This window comes from Osmerus eperlanus, chromosome 18 (genome assembly GCF_963692335.1).
Source record: "Osmerus eperlanus chromosome 18, fOsmEpe2.1, whole genome shotgun sequence".
Taxonomy (NCBI): Eukaryota; Metazoa; Chordata; class Actinopteri; order Osmeriformes; family Osmeridae; genus Osmerus; species Osmerus eperlanus.
Genome location: NC_085035.1, coordinates 12,315,439 through 12,334,329, shown reverse-complemented (window position 1 = coordinate 12,334,329; position 18,891 = coordinate 12,315,439). Strand labels below are relative to the sequence as shown.

At 47.9% G+C, this 18,891-nt stretch overlaps 1 protein-coding gene across 2 annotated transcripts in view; it reads left to right on the top strand.

Moving 5' to 3' along the window:
- LOC134038955 (protein NLRC3-like) overlaps positions 1–9,111 on the top strand; it is a 71,260-nt gene extending 62,149 nt beyond the window's left edge. For both annotated transcript variants that reach the window (XM_062484659.1, XM_062484660.1), the window contains 3 exons: positions 879–1,052; positions 3,737–3,783; positions 8,260–9,111. In XM_062484659.1, coding sequence (XP_062340643.1) covers positions 879–1,052; positions 3,737–3,783; positions 8,260–8,798 — 760 coding nt within the window. In that variant the 3' untranslated portion in view covers positions 8,799–9,111. The remainder of the gene's footprint in view (positions 1–878; positions 1,053–3,736; positions 3,784–8,259) is intronic.
- Positions 9,112–18,891: the final 9,780 nt, after the last annotated feature.

The window sequence follows — 18,891 nt, the reverse complement described above, 5'->3', positions numbered from 1 at the left end:
GGGACTGTTGCATTGGCTCAGTAGAGGAAACAGAAAGGATTCGTTCACCTCATTCACTTTCACGTGACTGCTAGGTTTAGCATAGAAGACGTGAATGATTCGAGTGATAATTACAGGTTTTGTTATTTTTGCTTTACTTACAGTTCAGTGCAGTAATTGTTTGCTGGGATAATTAAATGCCAGTGTGATAATAAGTGACCATTTCAAATCATGCAAACTTTCATGATGTATTGTATTTAATGGGGGAATTTTTGTGGAAACATTATCTGGCACACAAATGTGCAATTCCTTTCCCTATAGCCTACTCTAATTTATCTTGGCTGGTTTAGATGCACTAATGTTTCTTCCTTTGGAATATGATAACTGTTTAAAATAGTGGAAATATTGAACAAGCAAACTTGCTTGTTCTTTATCCTCGATTCTCTATTATCATCCCAACATTCCCAATACAAAAACCATGTTGTACAAATATATAGAATTGTCTGTCACATGGCTCTTCTTTCATTGGCTCCCTTGCATAGATCCTGCACGCGTGCGTGCGTGTGTGCGTGCATATGTCTTAAAGTGGCCCTGCTTAGGCTAACTAAATGAAATGCTCAGATAAGATAAGGATCTTCCTGTTTACCTAAGCCTTTACCATGCATATAGTTCACCTGGGGGGTTGGCCTCTCTCTACACAAATGGAATGCTGAACACAGTATCATTATTATACAGGATAAAGAGTTACATCTTCAACTTTTCTGATATTGGATTACGTGGGTCACTGTCTAATGAGGGGAGGTGCAGCTATGACAGTACCTGCCAAATGAACCCCTCTGTGCTGACTCACTCTGGGGGCCCAGATGGATTCTGTCACAATATTGATCCTCTTTCTACAGGCTGTCAGGCTGTCTGGTCACAGAGGAAGGCTGTGCTTCTCTGGCCTCAGCTCTGAGGTCCAACCCCTTCCACCTTAGGGAACTGGACCTGAGCTACAATCATCCAGGAGAAAAAGGATTGAAGCTGCTCTCTGCTGGACTGGAGGATCCACACTGCAGACTGGAGAAACTCAAGTAAGGAGATGTTTGTTTTTTATATACCTCTTAATGTAATGTCGCTTAACACTGACTATATCTAATTACGTTAATAGGCCTTGCATTTGTATTTCCAGAAAGCGGGTTTAGTGAAAACAGAGTTTTTAAACCCTGAGATGAGGGAAACTCTGGGTTTTTAGCTCCAGAAAGAGAGGTCACTAAAACCAGACGTTGTAAAATGTAGCTCAGCTCAAACCTAGGTCCTAGTGTCGGTTTGAAGTGAATGTAGCTAGGGACTGACCCTAGCTACAATAGTTTTTGAGCTTCATATAATATAAACATTACGTTGGACTCATATTGTTATATTTGACAAATGTTTTTAACTCCAAATATTATTATATTTACTCAGTTTTGGACACCTTTATGCAGAGAATGATGATACTAAGGCCCAATCCCAATGTCCCCCCTAAACCCTGAGCCCTGAACCCTCACACACTTACTTGACGTCACCTAGTAAGTGATTGAGTGCAAGAGGCTACAAGAGCTCAAAATGCTATAAATCGGAATGGTTCAGCACTTTGCGGCATTATAGGTAAAATAGTAATGTTGTTGGATCAAATCTGATGAAAGCATATTTGGAATTTATCATCAAAGGACAACCTACACACTAGGGCTGCACGATTATGGCCAAAATGATAAGCACGATTATTTTGATCAACATTGAGATCACGATTAATTATCATGATTATTTGTTGATTTTAACCAAAACAACTTTTTTTGTCACGTAGGCTAATTATACCATGCAGTTCGTCAGTGATGAAGTAAGCAAACAGCGCTTGATCGGCCATGACTGACATCAACGCAGCAAACCAGGAAGCAGGAATGTCCGACTTTACGCAGCCGTTTATAACTCTTCCCCGACTGCAAGCAGCAACTCTCGCTGGTCGTTTCATGCAGCCGATGTCGAACGCACCTATGGTTTACGGAGCGCTAGATTGGCTTTGCCAAAGAATGCCGCATTTTAAATATCGCTCCATCACGCGAATTTGATCGTGGGAAGCCAAAATCGTTATCGTGATTAAAATTGTATTAATTGTGCAGCCCTACTACACCCAGTTCTGGCTATGTTAACCGTCAGTGAGCTTTGTGTTTAAACTTACTGATGTTAACTGTTATTTCTAACTCTGTTGCATTGGCTCAGTAGAGGAAACAGAAAGGATTCGTTCACCTCATTCACTTTCACGTGACTGCTAGGTTTAGCATAGAAGACGTGAATGATTCGAGTGATAATTACAGGTTTTGTTATTTTTGCTTTACTTACAGTTCAGTGCAGTAATTGTTTGCTGTGATAATTAAATGCCAGTGTGATAATAAGTGTGGCGGGCCGTTACAAATAAATGAATGTATGGGAAACACTGAAAACTCTGGGTGTGTTACCACGGTAACTGACTGTGAACCTCACCTGCTTGCTGGCAGCTTTTCTGTAACAAACCGTGAGTTTCTCCCTCTCCCCTCCCTCATGCTGAGCCTGAAGCAACTGTCAGACATGGGGTGTCCTTTCCTCATCAACCTGATTGTTGTTGAAGCCATATAACACATACGGATGACATGAAATTCTACAGTTTTCCATGCAGAGCTAACCTGGCATTTACTGAACATCTCACTGTTAATCTGTGCTGTGGAGGTTGATGGACCCTCCTTCTCGTAATCTTGTCATTAAAAAGGAGACGAATGTGCCAGTTGTTTTGCGCACATAGGATTGTTCCATTTCTTCTTCACCTGTAGTAAGACGTTAGCCTGGTCCTAACCAGACTCTCGTACATTTCATTTGTACAGAGAGTCTGGGCTCGCTCCCTTGACAAGCGTTAACTTCCTTGAAGGCGGGTATTCTGTTGAAGTTTAAAACTATTGGATCTGCCCAGAGCCACTCTGGATCTGCCATAACCAATCGCTAGCGTTCGCCTTAGCCAACTCCTTCACCACTAACGGAGCGAGCTGGAAAATCAAACGAACCCCGTGGGGAGCAAATATTGTTCTTGCTCCGGCTTTAACTTCTGGATATTCGGCAGCGTTGCCACAACAGACCGAATGGCTTCGCTCGCATCTTTCTCCGCCGCCATTACAGAACTATAACTCAAACTAGCGCACGACATCAACGTCATCGTCTCAGCCACTCCCTCTGTTCGCTGATTGGACGGTAAAAAGTTGACTTGAGACATCAACTAATATACGGAAAGCCCAGACGGAGTACAGAAGCAAAATGAAAATTGAGCGGAAGTACGTAGGAGGGCAGAGCCAGGCTAGTAAGACGTGGTTAAATGTCAAATTAATATACTGCTTTGAAATGTACTGAATGAACAATTGCCTCTTTTGCTGTTGAAGTTGTTTTTCTGCTTTCTGAAAATGTCTTCATACTCGGCTGCACGCATGAGAATTTCTAATTCTCTGGATAAGAGCGTCTGCTAAATGACTAAATGTAATTCCAGTGAATTAGAAATGAACTAACTCAGATCAGCTGTTCTGGAAGTGATAACTTTGAGCTTCCCATCTCAGGGTTCATCAAGTCAGAGTTCAGGGTTCGGCTCAGAGTTTGTAAAACCTGCTTTCTGGAATACACCTCTGATGATAAGAGAGAAACAACATGTTTACTTAGAAAGTCAGTTGCTAAGTCACTTATCAACAGGTGAAGTGTATTTTCATCATTCCTCTGCTTATCCCTGCAGTGTGGATCATGGTGGAGAGTGCAGGATCAAACCTGGCCCTAGGAGATGTGAGTATTGACTGCTACTTGGTTCTAGTACACAAGGTCATAAAAGGGACAATACCATTAGTGACTTGGACACTGTCAAAAATGGACACACACACACTGTAAACACACACTTTTAGAAGCAGTAATTTAACACAATTACCCACATCAATACTGTGTGTACGTCTGTGTGTGCTATGTCCCCTTCCTTCTCCCCTCCTCCCTCTCCTCCCCTCTTCCTCTTCCCCTCCTCTCTCCTCCCCTGTTCCCCTCCCTCTCCTCCCCTCTTCCCCTCCTCCCCTCTTCCCTTCTTTCCCTCCCTCTCTTCCCCTCCTCCCTCTGCTCTCCTCCCCTCTTCCCCTCCTCTCCTCTTCCCCTCCTCCCTCTTCCTTTCCTCCCTTCCTCCCCTCTTCCCTTCTTCCCCTCCTCCCTCTTCTCTCCTCTTCCTCTCCTCCCCTGTTCCCCTCCCTCTGCTCTCCTCCCCTCTTCCCCTCCTCTGCTCTTCCCTTCTTCCCTCTGCTCTCCTCCCCTCTTCCCCTCTTCTCCTCTCCTCTTCCCCTCCTCTTCCCCTCCTCCCTCTCCTCCCCTGTCCCCCTCCCTCTGCTCTCCTCTTCCCCTCCTCCCTCTCTTCTCCTCCCCTCTTCCCCTCTTCTGCTCTCCTCTTCCCCTCCTCCCTCTCCTCCCCTCTTCCCCTCCTCCTCTGCTCTCCTCTTCCTCTCCTCCCCTCTTCCACTCTTCCATCTGCTCTCCTCTTCCCCTCTTCCCTCTGCTCTCCTCCCCTCTTCCCCTCCTCTCCTCCCCTCTTCCCCCCCTCTTCCCCTCCTCTCCTCCCCTCTTCCCCTCCTCTCCTCCCCTCTTCCCCTTCTTCCTCTCCTCCCCTCTTCCCCTCCTCTGCTCTCCTCTCCTCCTCCCCGCTTCCCCTTCTTCTCCTCTTCCCCTCCTCCCCTGTTCCCCTCCCTCTGCTCTCCTCTTCCTCTCCTCCCCTCTTCCCCTTCTCCCTCTCCTCCTCCCCTCCTCCCCTCTTCCCTTCTTTCCCTCCCTCTCTTCCCCTCCTCCCTCTTCCCCTCTTCCCCTCCTCCCTCTTCCTCTCCTCTTCCCCTCCTCCCTCTTCCCCTCCTCTCTCTCCTCCCCTGTTCCCCTCCCTCTCCTCCCCTCTTCCCCTCCTCTGCTCTCCTCTCCTCCTCCCCGCTTCCCCTTCTTCTCCTCTTCCCCTCCTCCCCTGTTCCCCTCCCTCTGCTCTACTCTTCCTCTCCTCCCCTCTTCCCCTTCTCCCTCTCCTCCTCCCCTCCTCCCCTCTTCCCTTCTTTCCCTCCCTCTCTTCCCCTCCTCCCTCTTCCCCTCTTCCCCTCCTCCCTCTTCCTCTCCTCTTCCCCTCCTCCCTCTTCCCCTCCTCTCTCTCCTCCCCTGTTCCCCTCCCTCTCCTCCCCTCTTCCCTTCTTTCCCTCCCTCTCTTCCCTTCCTCCCTCTGCTCTCCTCCCCTCTTCCCCTCCTCTCCTCTTCCCCTCCTCCCTCTTCCTCCCTCTTCCTCTGCTCTCATCTTCCCCTCCTCCCTCTTCCTCTCCTCCCTTCCTCCCCTCTTCCCTTCTTCCCCTCCTCCCTCTTCTCTCCTCTTCCTCTCCTCCCCTCTTCCCCTCATCTGCTCTTCCCTTCTTCCCTCTGCTCTCCTCCCCTCTTCTGCTCTCCTCTCCTCTTCCCCTCTTCTCTCCTCTTCCCCTCCTCCCTCTCCTCCCCTGTTCCCCTCCCTCTGCTCTCCTCTTCCCCTCCTCTCCTCTTCCCCATCTCCCCTCTTCCCCTCCTCCTCTGCTCTCCTCTTCCTCTCCTCCCCTCTTCCCTTCTTCCCCTCCTCCCTCTTCTCTCCTCCCCTCTTCCACTCTTCCCTCTGCTCTCCTCTCCTCTTCCCCTGCTCTCCTCTTCCTCTCCTCCCCTCTTCCCCTTCTTCCTCTCCTCTGCTCTCCTCCTCCCCGCTTCACCTTCTTCCCCTCCTCCCTCTCTCTCCTCTTCCCCTCCTCCCTCTGCTCTCTTCCCCTCCTCTCCTCTTCCCCTCCTCCCTCTTCCTGTCCTCTTCCCCTCCTCCCTCTTCCCCTCCTCCCTCTTCCTCTCGTCTTCCCCTCCTCCCGCTTCCCCTTCTTCCCCTCCTCCCTCTCTCTCCTCTTCCCCTCCTCCCTCTGCTCTCTTCCCCTCCTCTCCTCTTCCCCTCCTCCCTCTTCCTGTCCTCTTCCCCTCCTCCCTCTTCCTCTCCTCCCCTGTTCCCCTCCCTCTGCTCTCCTCTTCCCCTCCCTCTTCTCTCCTCCCCTCCTCCCTCTGCTCTCCTCTTCCCCTCCCTCTCCTCCCCTCCTCCCTCTTCTCTCCTCTTCCCCTCCCTCTCCTCCCCTCTCCCCCTCCTCCCTCTTCTCTCCTCTTCCCCTCCCTCTCCTCCCCTCTTCCCTCTCCTCCCCTGTTCCCCTCGCTCTGCTCTTCATCCCTTCCTCTCCTCTTCCTCTCCTCCCCTCTTCCCCTTCTTCCTCTCCTCCCCTCTTCCCCTCCTCTCCTCTTCCCCTTCTTCCCCTCCTCCGTCTCTCTCCTCTTCCCCTCCTCCCTCTCCTCCCCTGTTCCCCTTCTCCCTCTCCTCTCCTCCCCTCTTCCCCTTCTCCCTCTCCTCTCCTCCCCTCTTCCCCTCCTCCCTCTTCCTCTCCTCTTCCCCTCCCTCTCCTCCCCTCCTCCCCTCTTCCCTTCTTTCCCTCTTCTCTCCTCTTCCCCTCCTCCCTCTCCTCCCCTGTTCCCCTCCCCTCTCCCCCTCCTCCCTCTTCTCTCCTCCCCTCTTCTCTCATCTTCCCCTCCTCCCCTCTTCCCCTCCCCTCCTCTCCTCTTCCTCTCCTCCCCTCTTCCCTTCTTCCCCTCCTCCCTCTCCTCCCATCTTCTCCCTCTCCTCTTCCCCTCTTCCTCCCTTCCCTTCTTCCCTCTCCTCTCCTCTTCCCCTCTTCCCTCTGCTCTCCTCCCCTCTTCCCCTCCTCCCCTCTTCCCCTTCCCCTCCTCCCCTCTTCCCCTCCTCCCTCTTCCCCTCCTCCCTCTCCTCTTCCCCTTCTTCCCTTCCTCTCCTCTCCTCCCCTCTGCCCCTCCTACCCTGTTCCCCCCTTCCTCTCCTCTCCTCTTCCCCTCCTCCCTCTCCTCCCCTCTTCCCTCTGCTCTCCTCTTCCCCTCCTCCCTCTTCCTCTCCTCCCCTCTTCCCTTCTTTCCCTCTTCTCTCCTCTTCCCCTCCTCCCTCTCCTCCCCTGTTCCCCTCCCCTCTCCCCCTCCTCCCTCTTCTCTCCTCCCCTCTTCTCTCATCTTCCCCTCCTCCCTCTCCTCCCCTCTTCCCCTCCTCTCCTCTCCTCTTCCTCTCCTCCCCTCCTCCCATCTTCCCCACCTCCCTCTTCCTCTCCTCCCCTTCTCCCTCTCCTCTTCCCCTCTTCCTCCCTTCCCTTCCCTTCTTCCCCTCCTCTCCTCTTCCCCTCTTCCCTCTGCTCTCCTCCCCTCTTCCCCTCCTCCCTCTTCCCCTCCTCCCTCTCCTCTCCTCCCCTTCTTCCCTCTCCTTCCCTTCCTCTCCTCTCCTCCCCTCTGCCCCTCCTACCCTGTTCCCCCCTTCCTCCCCTCCCCTCTTCCCCTTCTTCCTCTCCTCCCCTCTTCCCTCTGCTCTCTTCCCCTCTTCCCCTTCTCCCTCTCCTCCCCTCTTCCCTCTGCTCTCCTCTTCCCCTCCTCCCTCTTCCCCTCCTCCCCTCTTCCCTTCTTTCCCTCTTCTCTCCTCTTCCCCTCCTCCCCCTCCTCCCTCTCCTCCCCTCTTCTCTCATCTTCCCCTCCTCCCTCTCCTCCCCTCTTCCCCTCCCCTCCTCTCCTCCCTTCTTCCCCTCCTCCCTCTCCTCCCATCTTCCCCACCTCCCTCTTCCTCTCCTCCCCTTCTCCCTCTCCTCTTCCCCTCTTCCTCCCTTCCCCTCTTCCCTCTGCTCTCCTCCCCTCTTCCCCTCCTCCCTCTTCCCCTCCTCCCTCTCCTCTCTTCCCCTTCTTCCCTCTCCTTCCCTTCGTCTCCTCTCCTCCCCTCTGCCCCTCCTACCCTGTTCCCCCCTTCCTCTCCTCTCCTCTTCCCCTCCTACCTCTCCTCTCCTCTTCCCCTCCTCCCTCTCTTCTCCCCTGTTCCCCTCCTCCCTAGAAAGATGGAGTGATGGGGGCATATCAGGGGTAAGGAGATGAGGGATGATGGAAAGAGGGATTTGGAGGGAGAGAGGTAGCATGTGAGGGAGGGAGAACAGAATGAGAGAATGAAAGGAAGAGAGGGAGAGTGGAAGAGAGAGAGAGGGGGAGGGACAGAAATAGAGAGAGAGAGAATGAAAGAGAGAGAGAGAGAGAGTGAGGATGGGTAGAGAGAGCGAGAGAGAGAGAGAGAGAGAGAGGGGGAGAGAGAGAATGAAAGGGGGAGGGCAGGAAGAGGGAGACATTCTAATGTGAATGATGATGATCAGTAATATATTGTGTCTTGGTCTCCCCCATCAGATGCCTGTGAGCTCACACTGGACCCAAACACAGCATGCAGAGACCTCTCTCTGTCTGAGGAGAACAGAAAGGTGACAAGGAGGGAAGAGGAGCAGCAGCCGTATCCTGATCACCCAGAGAGATTTGAGGACAGGTCACAGGTGCTGTGTAGAGAGGGTCTGTCTGGGCGCTGTTACTGGGAGGCAGAGTGGAGTGGAGGAGGAGGGGTTTATATAGCAGTGACATATAAAGGAATCAGCAGGAGAGGAAGGGGTGATGACTGTGGGCTTGGATACAATAACAAGTCCTGGAGTCTGTTCTGTGATGATAACAGATACTATGCCTGGCACAATAATAAGATCACTGTCATACCTGCCCCCCCCTCCAGCTCCCACAGAGTAGGAGTGTATCTGGACTGGCCGGCCGGCACTCTGTCCTTCTACACAGTCTCCTCTGACACACTGACCCACCTGCACACATTCCACAGCACATTCACTGAGCCCCTCTATCCTGGGTTCAGGGTTTATGACTCCTCAGTGTCCCTGTGTCAGGTAGAATAGCCCACACACACTCACACACACCGTGCTCACATAGATGTTAGTGAAGACTGAACTGTACAGTTGGAATTGATATCCCAGAGTGTTTGTAAATATTGGTGTGTGTAGAATGTTTGTTTTGTTTTAACCTTTTAGATGTAAATATTACTGATATTAAATATTATTAATATCTCTAAATATTACCGACGCTTCCACCAGAGTGAGTTATTTTTCCAAAACGGAAGCTAGCTTTAGTTAGCTTCCGTTACCTAGCAACCTAGCATAATACTCGTAGCAATGCTACTACCTGCTAGTGTTACTTGTTAGCCTCCTAATTGTACATGGAGGGAGGGAGGGAGGGAGGGAGGGAGGGAGGGGAGGAGGGAGGGAGGGAGGGATGGAGGGAGGGAGGGAGGGAGAGGGGGAGGTTTTATTTGTTGACAAACAACAATCCTGTCTCTGATCTCAGTTCCACTGAATGTGATGAACTAAATAGTGTCTTACTGACTAAATGAGGAGAAATAAAGATGTTTTATACAGGATGATAGAAGACATGCTGTGTGTTTGTTGGTGACCCAGTGGCCCGAGACACACACACACACACACACACACACACATGGACACACACACACACACACACACACATGCATGCATACACTGTAAACACTACATTTAGGACCTGGGGGGTATTCGTCGTAGCTTGCTAAGCTCAAGCACCTGAAACATAGAGGGGAGATATCAGACGAACCAGGAACTCTATACACAGTAGAACAATATGATTAAAATGATTGTCTTGTTTGTAACTCAAAACTCACTGTGAATATGGAGGACAAGTCCTCATGGTGACTCTGGTCTGACTCAGACTTCTCCTGTTGATCTCTGAGGACAAGAGATGACATTACTTAACCACATGAACCACATGTACAAGGGCTGATCATCTACTAAAGAGTGTATCATACATAAGCATGAGTGGTAATCTGAACTGTATCCACTCATGCATACACACAGACACACTGTATAAGAGTGATACCATCACTACCAAGTAAACCATCTTCTATACCACTACAAGGCACTATTCCTTTAATACATTCATCAAAGATAGGAGCACTGTCACCCCCAGGTAAACAAGTGTGTTGTGTTTCAACCAGACACTGAAGAATGACATCAGGGTCCACCTCACACAGGGCTGCATGTTTGCTAGCAGCCTGCTTTAGACACTGCAGCACTCCTCCACCCAGGAGTTTAAGACCTTCTGGTCTCAACCAGTCTAAGTGGGCTGAGCCCTGCCCGGTCTGTGCTCATACCAGGCCTGGTACCTGCAGGGCTGGACACTGACTCTCATGCTGTCTGTGTGTGTGTGTGTGTGTGTGTGTGTGTGTGTGTGTGTGTGTGTGCGTGTGTGTGTAGGGAGGTTATTGTTGTCAAACCTTCACTAGAGCTGCACTTATCTCTCTTATTTGTATGTAAAGCTATTATAACAAAATTACATGTTTACAATAAATGTCAAGTCTTTTAAGGTGGAGAAGTAACTCACAGGCTTATCCTGGAGTTTGCTCTAGTCTCGACTGAATTAAATAATTTTTCTGCACCGACATGGAATGACCCAATGGTAGTATGGTATGGCTTGCATAATTGCTTTTGTTTCAGGGTAGTTTGTTGTGGTTGTGTTGTGGTTGAGTCTCTGTGTTAATGTCAGGTAAAGTTCAACATTAAAGCAGCACAGTGGACTGGTAGGTTGTGGTCCTGTCTCTCACTGATCAAACACAACAAGGAGGTCAAAGGTGTTGATGTGCCTGATGGTGGTCTAGTGGTTAAACCATAGATACAGAAAGAGAAGACCAACACCACATGTTCATGAAATCATATTAAATAACAGCTCCCTCTCACTGTGTAGCTCTACCTCATGGTCTGAACATCAGCCAGGCTATGAGTTCTGACTTAGAAATGTCACATGATGATCCTGAATCTAATGATGATGTTATACTTCGTTATACAGACGGCTTCTTTACATCATGTCACCTTCATCACATAACATTGAACACCAGCAGAGGTCAGTACATACCCTTCCTCATTAGAAGGTCCTCCTCCATCACTGAACATGATAGGTAGATCCATAGACCTGTCACTCTTCATGGACACACAGCTGGGTACAGGTGAGGCTGGTCTCTGCTGTCTCATCCTGTCAACAAACACAACAAAGTGTCTTACAAACATAAATCACTAAAGTAGAGCCTACAGATTAATTACAACAATATGTAGTAAGTAAGTAAACACCACAGATATATCATACTGTCCAACATGTGTTGCTGTAGTCATTCATCAGTAGGGTTTAGAACCAGGCTTGAATATTGCTGGTCAACTTGAATGAGTCAGACAGGCAAGTTTCCAGACCTGTTGTTACTCTGTATCTCTCACTGTGAACCTTTACCACATGGTCTGTATGTCAGCCAGGCTGGCAGTCAGCAGCTCTAACCCTGTGTTTTAGTAGGGATGTGATGAGGGATACTTTAGTATCTACAGTTAGCAGCTCTAACCCTGTGTTTTAGTAGGGATGTGATGAGGGATACTTTAGTATCTACAGTCAGCATCTCTAACCCTGTGTTTTAGTAGGGATGTGATGAGGGATACTTTAGTATCTACAGTCAGCATCTCTAACCCTGTGTTTTAGTAGGGATGTGATGAGGGATACTTTAGTATCTACAGTCAGCAGCTCTAACCCTGTGTTTTAGTAGGGATGTGATGAGGGATACTTTAGTATCTACAGTCAGCAGATCTAACCCTGTGTTTTAGTAGGGATGTGATGAGGGATACTTTAGTATCTACAGTCAGCAGATCTAACCCTGTGTTTTAGTAGGGATGTGATGAGGGATACTTTAGTATCTACAGTCAGCATCTCTAACCCTGTGTTTTAGTAGGGATGTGATGAGGGATACTTTAGTATCTACAGTCAGCAGCTCTAACCCTGTGTTTTAGTAGGGATGTGATGAGGGATACTTTAGTATATACAGTCAGCATTTCTAACCCTGTGTTTTAGTAGGGATGTGATGAGGGATACTTTAGTATCTACAGTCAGCATCTCTAACCCTGTGTTTTAGTAGGGATGTGATGAGGGATACTTTAGTATCTACAGTCAGCAGCTCTAACCCTGTGTTTTAGTAGAGATTTTACATGATAAAGAAAAGGTCTACATTGGACTTTTACATTATAAATACTACTACTTCACTTTAAAAATGTCTTTCATGGATTATTTCCAAACATTTTAACTGTTCAGTATTACCAACAAACAGTTGTTGGCAATTAATAGGTCTGGCCTGACCAACTGTATACACTTACCAATTAGATACACACAGCTGGGTACAGGTGAGGCTGGTCTCTCCTGGATTGGGCTTCAACACAACAGAGACAGACCTTCAGTCTCTCATTTATTCTGACTAATGATGATGTCATAATATCACTGCTGAGCTCTGAGATGGAGAACAGTCATGAACAGGTATGGATTCTCATCTTACCTCTTAGCTTTGGTGTCCATGTCATGTTCCCCAGAGAGACTCATTTTAGAGGCAGTGCCCCCTTCCTCTCTCTCTCCAGAGAGACTCATTTTAGAGGCAGGGCCCCCTCTCTCTCCCCAGAGAGACTCATTTTAGAGGCAGTGCCCCCTCCTCCCTCTCAAAGTCAGAACTTCTCTCCTCAGGGTCAGATTAGGATTTTGAAGCCAGACCTGTAGACTTGTAAACAAACAACAGTTAGAATCCAACCCTATCAGACTGTTACCTCAAGAGAGGAAGGAAAACTAACTTTATACCCTCATTAAGAACACACCACTATGATGTAAACAACTCAGTTAAAATGTATTCAGTACCTCAGTCATTTACCTCATACTGACATAAGACAACATAAGACTACTGAGCACTACCTCACTTCCTCTTACAACAAGCTCCACTCCATCATACTGCACCATCAGCTGTACTGAGCACTACCTCACTTCCTCTTACAACAAGCTCCACTCCATCATACTGCACCATCAGCTGTACTGAGCACTACCTCACTTCCTCTTACAACAAGCTCCACTCCATCATACTGCACCATCAGCTGTACTGAGCACTACCTCACTTCCTCTTACAACAAGCTCCACTCCATCATACTGCACCATCAGCTGTACTGAGCACTACCTCACTTCCTCTTACAACAAGCTCCACTCCATCATACTGCACCATCAGCTGTACTGAGCACTACCTCACTTCCTCTTACAACAAGCTCCACTCCATCATACTGCTCCATCAGCTGTACTGAGCACTAACTCACTAACTCTTAGAAAGCCTTGATGGATCAGTAACGAATGACGTGTCTGTGTGGATGTATGAATATCTATGTTTATAGAGTTTACAGGATTTACAGAACAATGTCATTGTAATTACAGTATTTAGAATTATAAATGACCAACAACAGCATGGCTCGTTAATCATTTTACAGATCTAACTAATCCTCTTCTAGTTCCTTGATAGAATCAGAGCAAATAAACATTGAAACTGGTGATAATAATCCAAAGGGAATTGGGCATCATCTTTGATCATCATTGATTGTAAAAGCAATGCCTTATTGATAAACTACACCTGCAGCCTACATCACCTGCCGTGCCAGAACCCTCCTCTCTCTGCCCTGTCTCTGATCACCTGCCCTGCCAGAACCCTCCTCTCTCTGCCCTGTCTCTGATCACCTGCCGTGCCAGAACCCTCCTCTCTCTGCCCTGTCTCTGATCACCTGCCGTGCCAGAACCCTCCTTTCTCTGCCCTGTCTCTGATCACCTGCCCTGACAGAACCCTCCTCTCTCTGCCCTGTCTCTGATCACCTGCCCTGCCAGAACCCTCCTCTCTCTGCCCTGTCTCTGATCAGGGTATTTCTCATGCTCAGGATACTCTTGCACAGGGCAAATGAAACATTCATCTATGCACAGAGGAAAACAGTGGAACAGGTTTACACTAGATGGTGTATTGAATGAAGGTTTATGTCATCATAGGTTGTCATAGGCTAGCCATGTCTTTGACCCACAATCAAAAGCTGTTAACACTAGCTAACCCCAGTCTATAGAGGACCAAAGCACTCTAAATAGGATATATACATTTGATATGTTCATTTAAACCCTTGATTACACATGTACAGTGTTGTTGTCAAAGGTCCTAGCCTGTCTCCTTCCCTGGCCACTGTTAACTGATAACACAGCACATCCTCTTCCTGTGAATCAACACAGGTGGGAGGTCCTCAAGCACTGACTGTTTAGTCAGTGCTGCTAGCACACGTTAGCCTATGATCACAGTTACAGACACACTAGACACCTCTTAGTGCTCCACGGCCCACCGTCATTATGCTGCTTGCTAAAGCTGCTCATGCCTGCATGGCCAGAAGTTAGTTCTTTGTAAGATGTGACTTGGAAATGAGATGAAGTAACTCTGGAACATGGAAACGTGGGAGTCAGGTGGCTGAGCGGTTAGGGAATCGGGCTAGTAATCTGAAGGTTGCCAGTTCGATTCCCGGCCATGTCAAATGACGTTGTGTCCTTGGGCAAGGCACTTCACCCTACTTGCCTCGGGGGGAATGTCCCTGTACTTACTGTAAGTCGCTCTGGATAAGAGCGTCTGCTAAATGACTAAATGTAAATGTAACATCACATTCCATGTTAATGTACGTGCAAACTGATACTGTGAAGGAATATTGTAAAATCAAGTACTTTAAAGTCTGCTTTTCAGTCTGCAAATCTTCAAATGGACCTCGGATGCAAACCGCCCTTAACCTCATTGATCAACCCTGATCAAACGTTACCATGGTTAACGCTCTTTCCTCCCCGACATGGCATTGGTGTAAGCTCTGTTTATGATTTGATTTGTAATCATTGACTGTATAATTTCTGTCTTTAAATTAGACCATTTCATTCTGTTCATTGAAACCAATCTCATTTCAAATTCATAATTTAACTTGTTCATACTATCCATATTTACCTTACTTTAATAAATTCATTGTAAAATCTATTTTGATGTGTGCTTGTTCACTAATGTTAAGATTGGCTCTACACTTGGAACAAATTCATTCCTTCAGATGACAGATTATTACATATTAAACCTATAGGTTTCCCTGATGTCCTAACTCAATATCAGGGTAGTGCCCCCTTCTACTAAATACTTGATAATACATTAAGTATTTCTGTTCTTCAGCGAGCAAACCCCGCTACACGAGCCAGCCAGCAGTGCAACATCCGTGGTTGGCGATTTCCTGGAAGCCCGCCTAGTTGTAGCTACGCACCGTAGGAAAAAAAGTACGAGCTTGTGGACAGAATCTGTTGATTTGGAACCCGGTCTTAAAAGGGCTGAGGGGAAGGAGAAGGGGAAGTCCCGCTGTGGTGACGCACTACCAACTAGAGTTTGTCTGGTCCTGATCGGGCCAGGTCAATGTTAAACTGTTTAAACACTTAGCTGCCTGTAAAAGAGGATTTGTATACTAGCAACAGCTTACTCTGATACATGGGTATTAGTTTATTGAAATACTTTATGCATAGAAAGTCAGGAAGTAAGTTAGGAAACTATGGTGATGATCAATTTCAGGATTGATAAATGGAATAGTAAAAGAGGTGGAGCAAGTGAACAGCTGTTTTATAGAGATACGGTGTATTTATAGAGATAAGATTCATGGCAACTTATTCAAAACATGCCTTGATTGGAGGACACCCTGGCACCTGGTCGCTGTTAAACTTGATTGTTGAAGCCAAACCCTCCATCTCCCACGATCTCTCAATCACCCTGGGATCGGCGACGGTGACCCCTTCATCCTCTGCCAGGAACCTCGGGGTGACCATGGACGACGAGCTCTCCCTCACAGCCCACATTGCTGCAGTCTCCCGGTCGTGTAGATTCACCCTCTACAACATCTGGAAGATCAGGAGATACCTGTCTGAGTACTCCACCCAGCTGCTAGTCCAAGCACTTGTCCTATCCAAGTTGGACTACTGCAACTCGCTGCTCGCCGGTCTCCCAGCATGCGCAACCCGCCCTCTTCAGAGGATTCAGAACGCGGCGGCCCGCCTGGTCTACAATCTACCCAGACGCTCCCATGTTACCCCGCTCCTCATCTCCCTCCACTGGCTACCTATCATGGCCCGTATCAGATTCAAGACCCTGGTACTGACCTTCCGAGCAGTGAACGGGACTGCACCCGTCTACATCAAATCTCTCCTGCAGCCCTACACCCCCACCCGTCACCTACGGTCTTCTTCAGACAACCGCCTGGTGGTCCCACCGCTCAAGACCGCCCGGTCCCAACACAAGCTCTTCTCCTGTCTGGCCCCCCAATGGTGGAATCAACTCCCCACCTCCATCAGAGACACTGACTGTCTCTCCACCTTCAAGAAAAGGCTCAAGACGCACATGTTCCGGGAGTACAACGGTACTTAGGAATGGTTTGCTGGACCCCATGTTAGTTTCCTCAAGGATCACAATGACTCTTGCTTAGAGCCTTGCTGCTCTTGTTGGTTAGTGGTAACTGATTTAAATTGTTGAAATATTTTTTACTGTTGCATGCTTTTCTACAGGTACACTCGCTCTTATAGCGATTCATGTTGTTTAATTGTAACTTGTTTAACTACATGCTCTTGTGGTTCTTCCCTTTGGCACTTACTTTGGTTGTTCACAATATATGCTTCATGTTTTGGCTACTTGCAGTGTTTTTTTTTTACCCACAATGTTTTTTGGGGCTATCTTGTTGTTATCAGTGACCTATGCACTTTGTAAAGCTCTCTCTTGGAAGTCGCTTTAGATAAAAGCGTCTGCTAAATGAATACATGTAAAAATGTAAAAAATTTAACTGGGGGAGACAGTTGACTTTGGTGATTTGAGCATTCCAAAAATATTTCACACAATAGACACTATGCAGCACATTTAAAACAGACAAGAGAAGGAGGAGGAGAACATGGTTAAAACTAACTCCCAGCTAGTCAAGAAAAAAATAGCCACTATGTGTGCAGTCAGAACAGCCATGTTTTATGTACAACAGCCAGCTAGGTACCAGGCTCCCAGTATGGCACCACCAGCACCCCAGCCTAGTAGGGTCCATGTGGTCTACCACCAGCACCCCAGCCTAGTAGGGTCCATGTGGTCTACCACCAGCACCCCAGCCTAGTAGGGTCCATGTGCTCTACCACCAGCACCCCAGCCTAGTAGGGTCCATGTGCTCTACCACCAGCACCCCAGCCTAGTAGGGTCCATGTGCTCTACCACCAGCACACTATCAGGGACAGGCCCCATACCCACAAGGAGGAAGGACAGGCCCATGGAGGGGCAGAGGGAGAGAGAGGGGAGGTTTTCAGGGTGATATATTGGGGTTTGGTTGCTGACAGTATGGGTCTTAGTTTTGTGTCCAGCTGAGGGGCAACTAAGAACTGAAGCAGCCCTTATATGTTCCTCCCAGTCAAAATGACAATCCTGTGTGGAAACACTGGGATCACTGTGGACTTTCCTGGAATCCACAAAACTGGTTGTTGGGCTGTTGCAGACACATGAGACAGGATTATAACCAGGATTAAATGCCTGGAATGCTGCACCTAAAAGACTTTCACTGTACCATGAAGTATGACCCTGACTCCACAGATTTTGAGTGGGGCATTGAATGGGATGAGTACTTTGATGGATGACACCCTGGGTAAACACTCCCTTTGAACAACAAGACTTGGGGGCCCATGGTCAGACAGATGTCTGCACCATCACATCTTTCTCCCTTTAACCAACAGTGGAAACTAGCACAACCGAGAGACTTTTTGAGAGGAATGTTGAAATAACAGCAGAAAGCCATGTTGTAACCACTGAACCCAGACAAGCTCCAGACCTCTGTGTGTTCCCTGGTGACCCCTGAACTTGACCAAACCCTCTCTGGGGTTCTGATACCTTGTGGCAGACAGGAAATGTTGTTGGTCTGATTAAATCAGCAGGACCTATACCGATTATCAGTGTTGTGCATGAACGAGTTCAAAAGAACGCGTTCATATTATTTGAGGTCTAGCTAAAACTTTACGGAATGTTTTCCTTCTCCTGAGTAGAGACGCTGTCTAAATCGAATGCTTGCACCATGTCGTTGCTCAGTGCCCGTAACATTTTCCGCTATGTAGCCTAACCCAAACCAACTAACTCAACTTCGCTCTACGTTACCCATGATTCATCGCACACACGTTGACCAAACAACGTATTCCAAGACAACAGCTCTCGGTCTCATATAAATGAAAGTAGAGACGCAGACTCAGCGACTACATCTGATGCACCTTATTATTTTTTGCAGGATTTTTACACATGGTAAACACACACCTTAAAACTATGAACTGAACTATGAACTAGTTCAGAATTTAAATGGTGAACTATGAACGTGAACTATTCATGTTTACTTGTATGAACTGAACTTTGAACGAGTTCATGAGAGGTATGAACGTGCACAACACTGCAGATTATCTTATGAGAAGGCAAGACAGGACCTAGGAAGAACCAGTACTCCATGTTGACGGGTTACTGAAGGCTGGTGTCCTGGTACACTGTAGCATATGTAACACCCATTATGCAGAGAGATGGAGAGAGTAATGGACAGAGACAGAGGGAGAGAGAGAGGCAGGTGTGTGTGTAGTGTGTATTAAGCAGAGAGATGGAGAGACAAAGGGAGATAGAGAGGCAGGTGTGTGTGTAGTGTGTATTATGCAGAGAGATTGATACGCAGATTTTCTATACATGTGTGAGGTTGTCTCTTGCTGTGGTCAAGAGGTCACGGAGCAAGCCTTGGACAAGACACATATAGATCAAGGAATGTGCTCTGATCAACTTAGGTTAAGTGCAAGATGCAGAGAATAGTACAAGCAATGATTGATGACTGCATCACCTGTGTGTTGTTTCTTCTGTGCATCAAGTTGTGGAATGTGTACCGTTTAAGGAGATGTTGTGGTGGTAACTATATTTGTACAGTCCAGCCATATATAAAGGACTTATGAGAGACATGTTTTGTCACTCATGCTAGCCACTCTGTTGTGGATTGGTGGCATGATCCAACGTTGAGCTAATAAAACCGAGTCAACCCTTTTTATAATTGTCGTGACTCTTTCCGG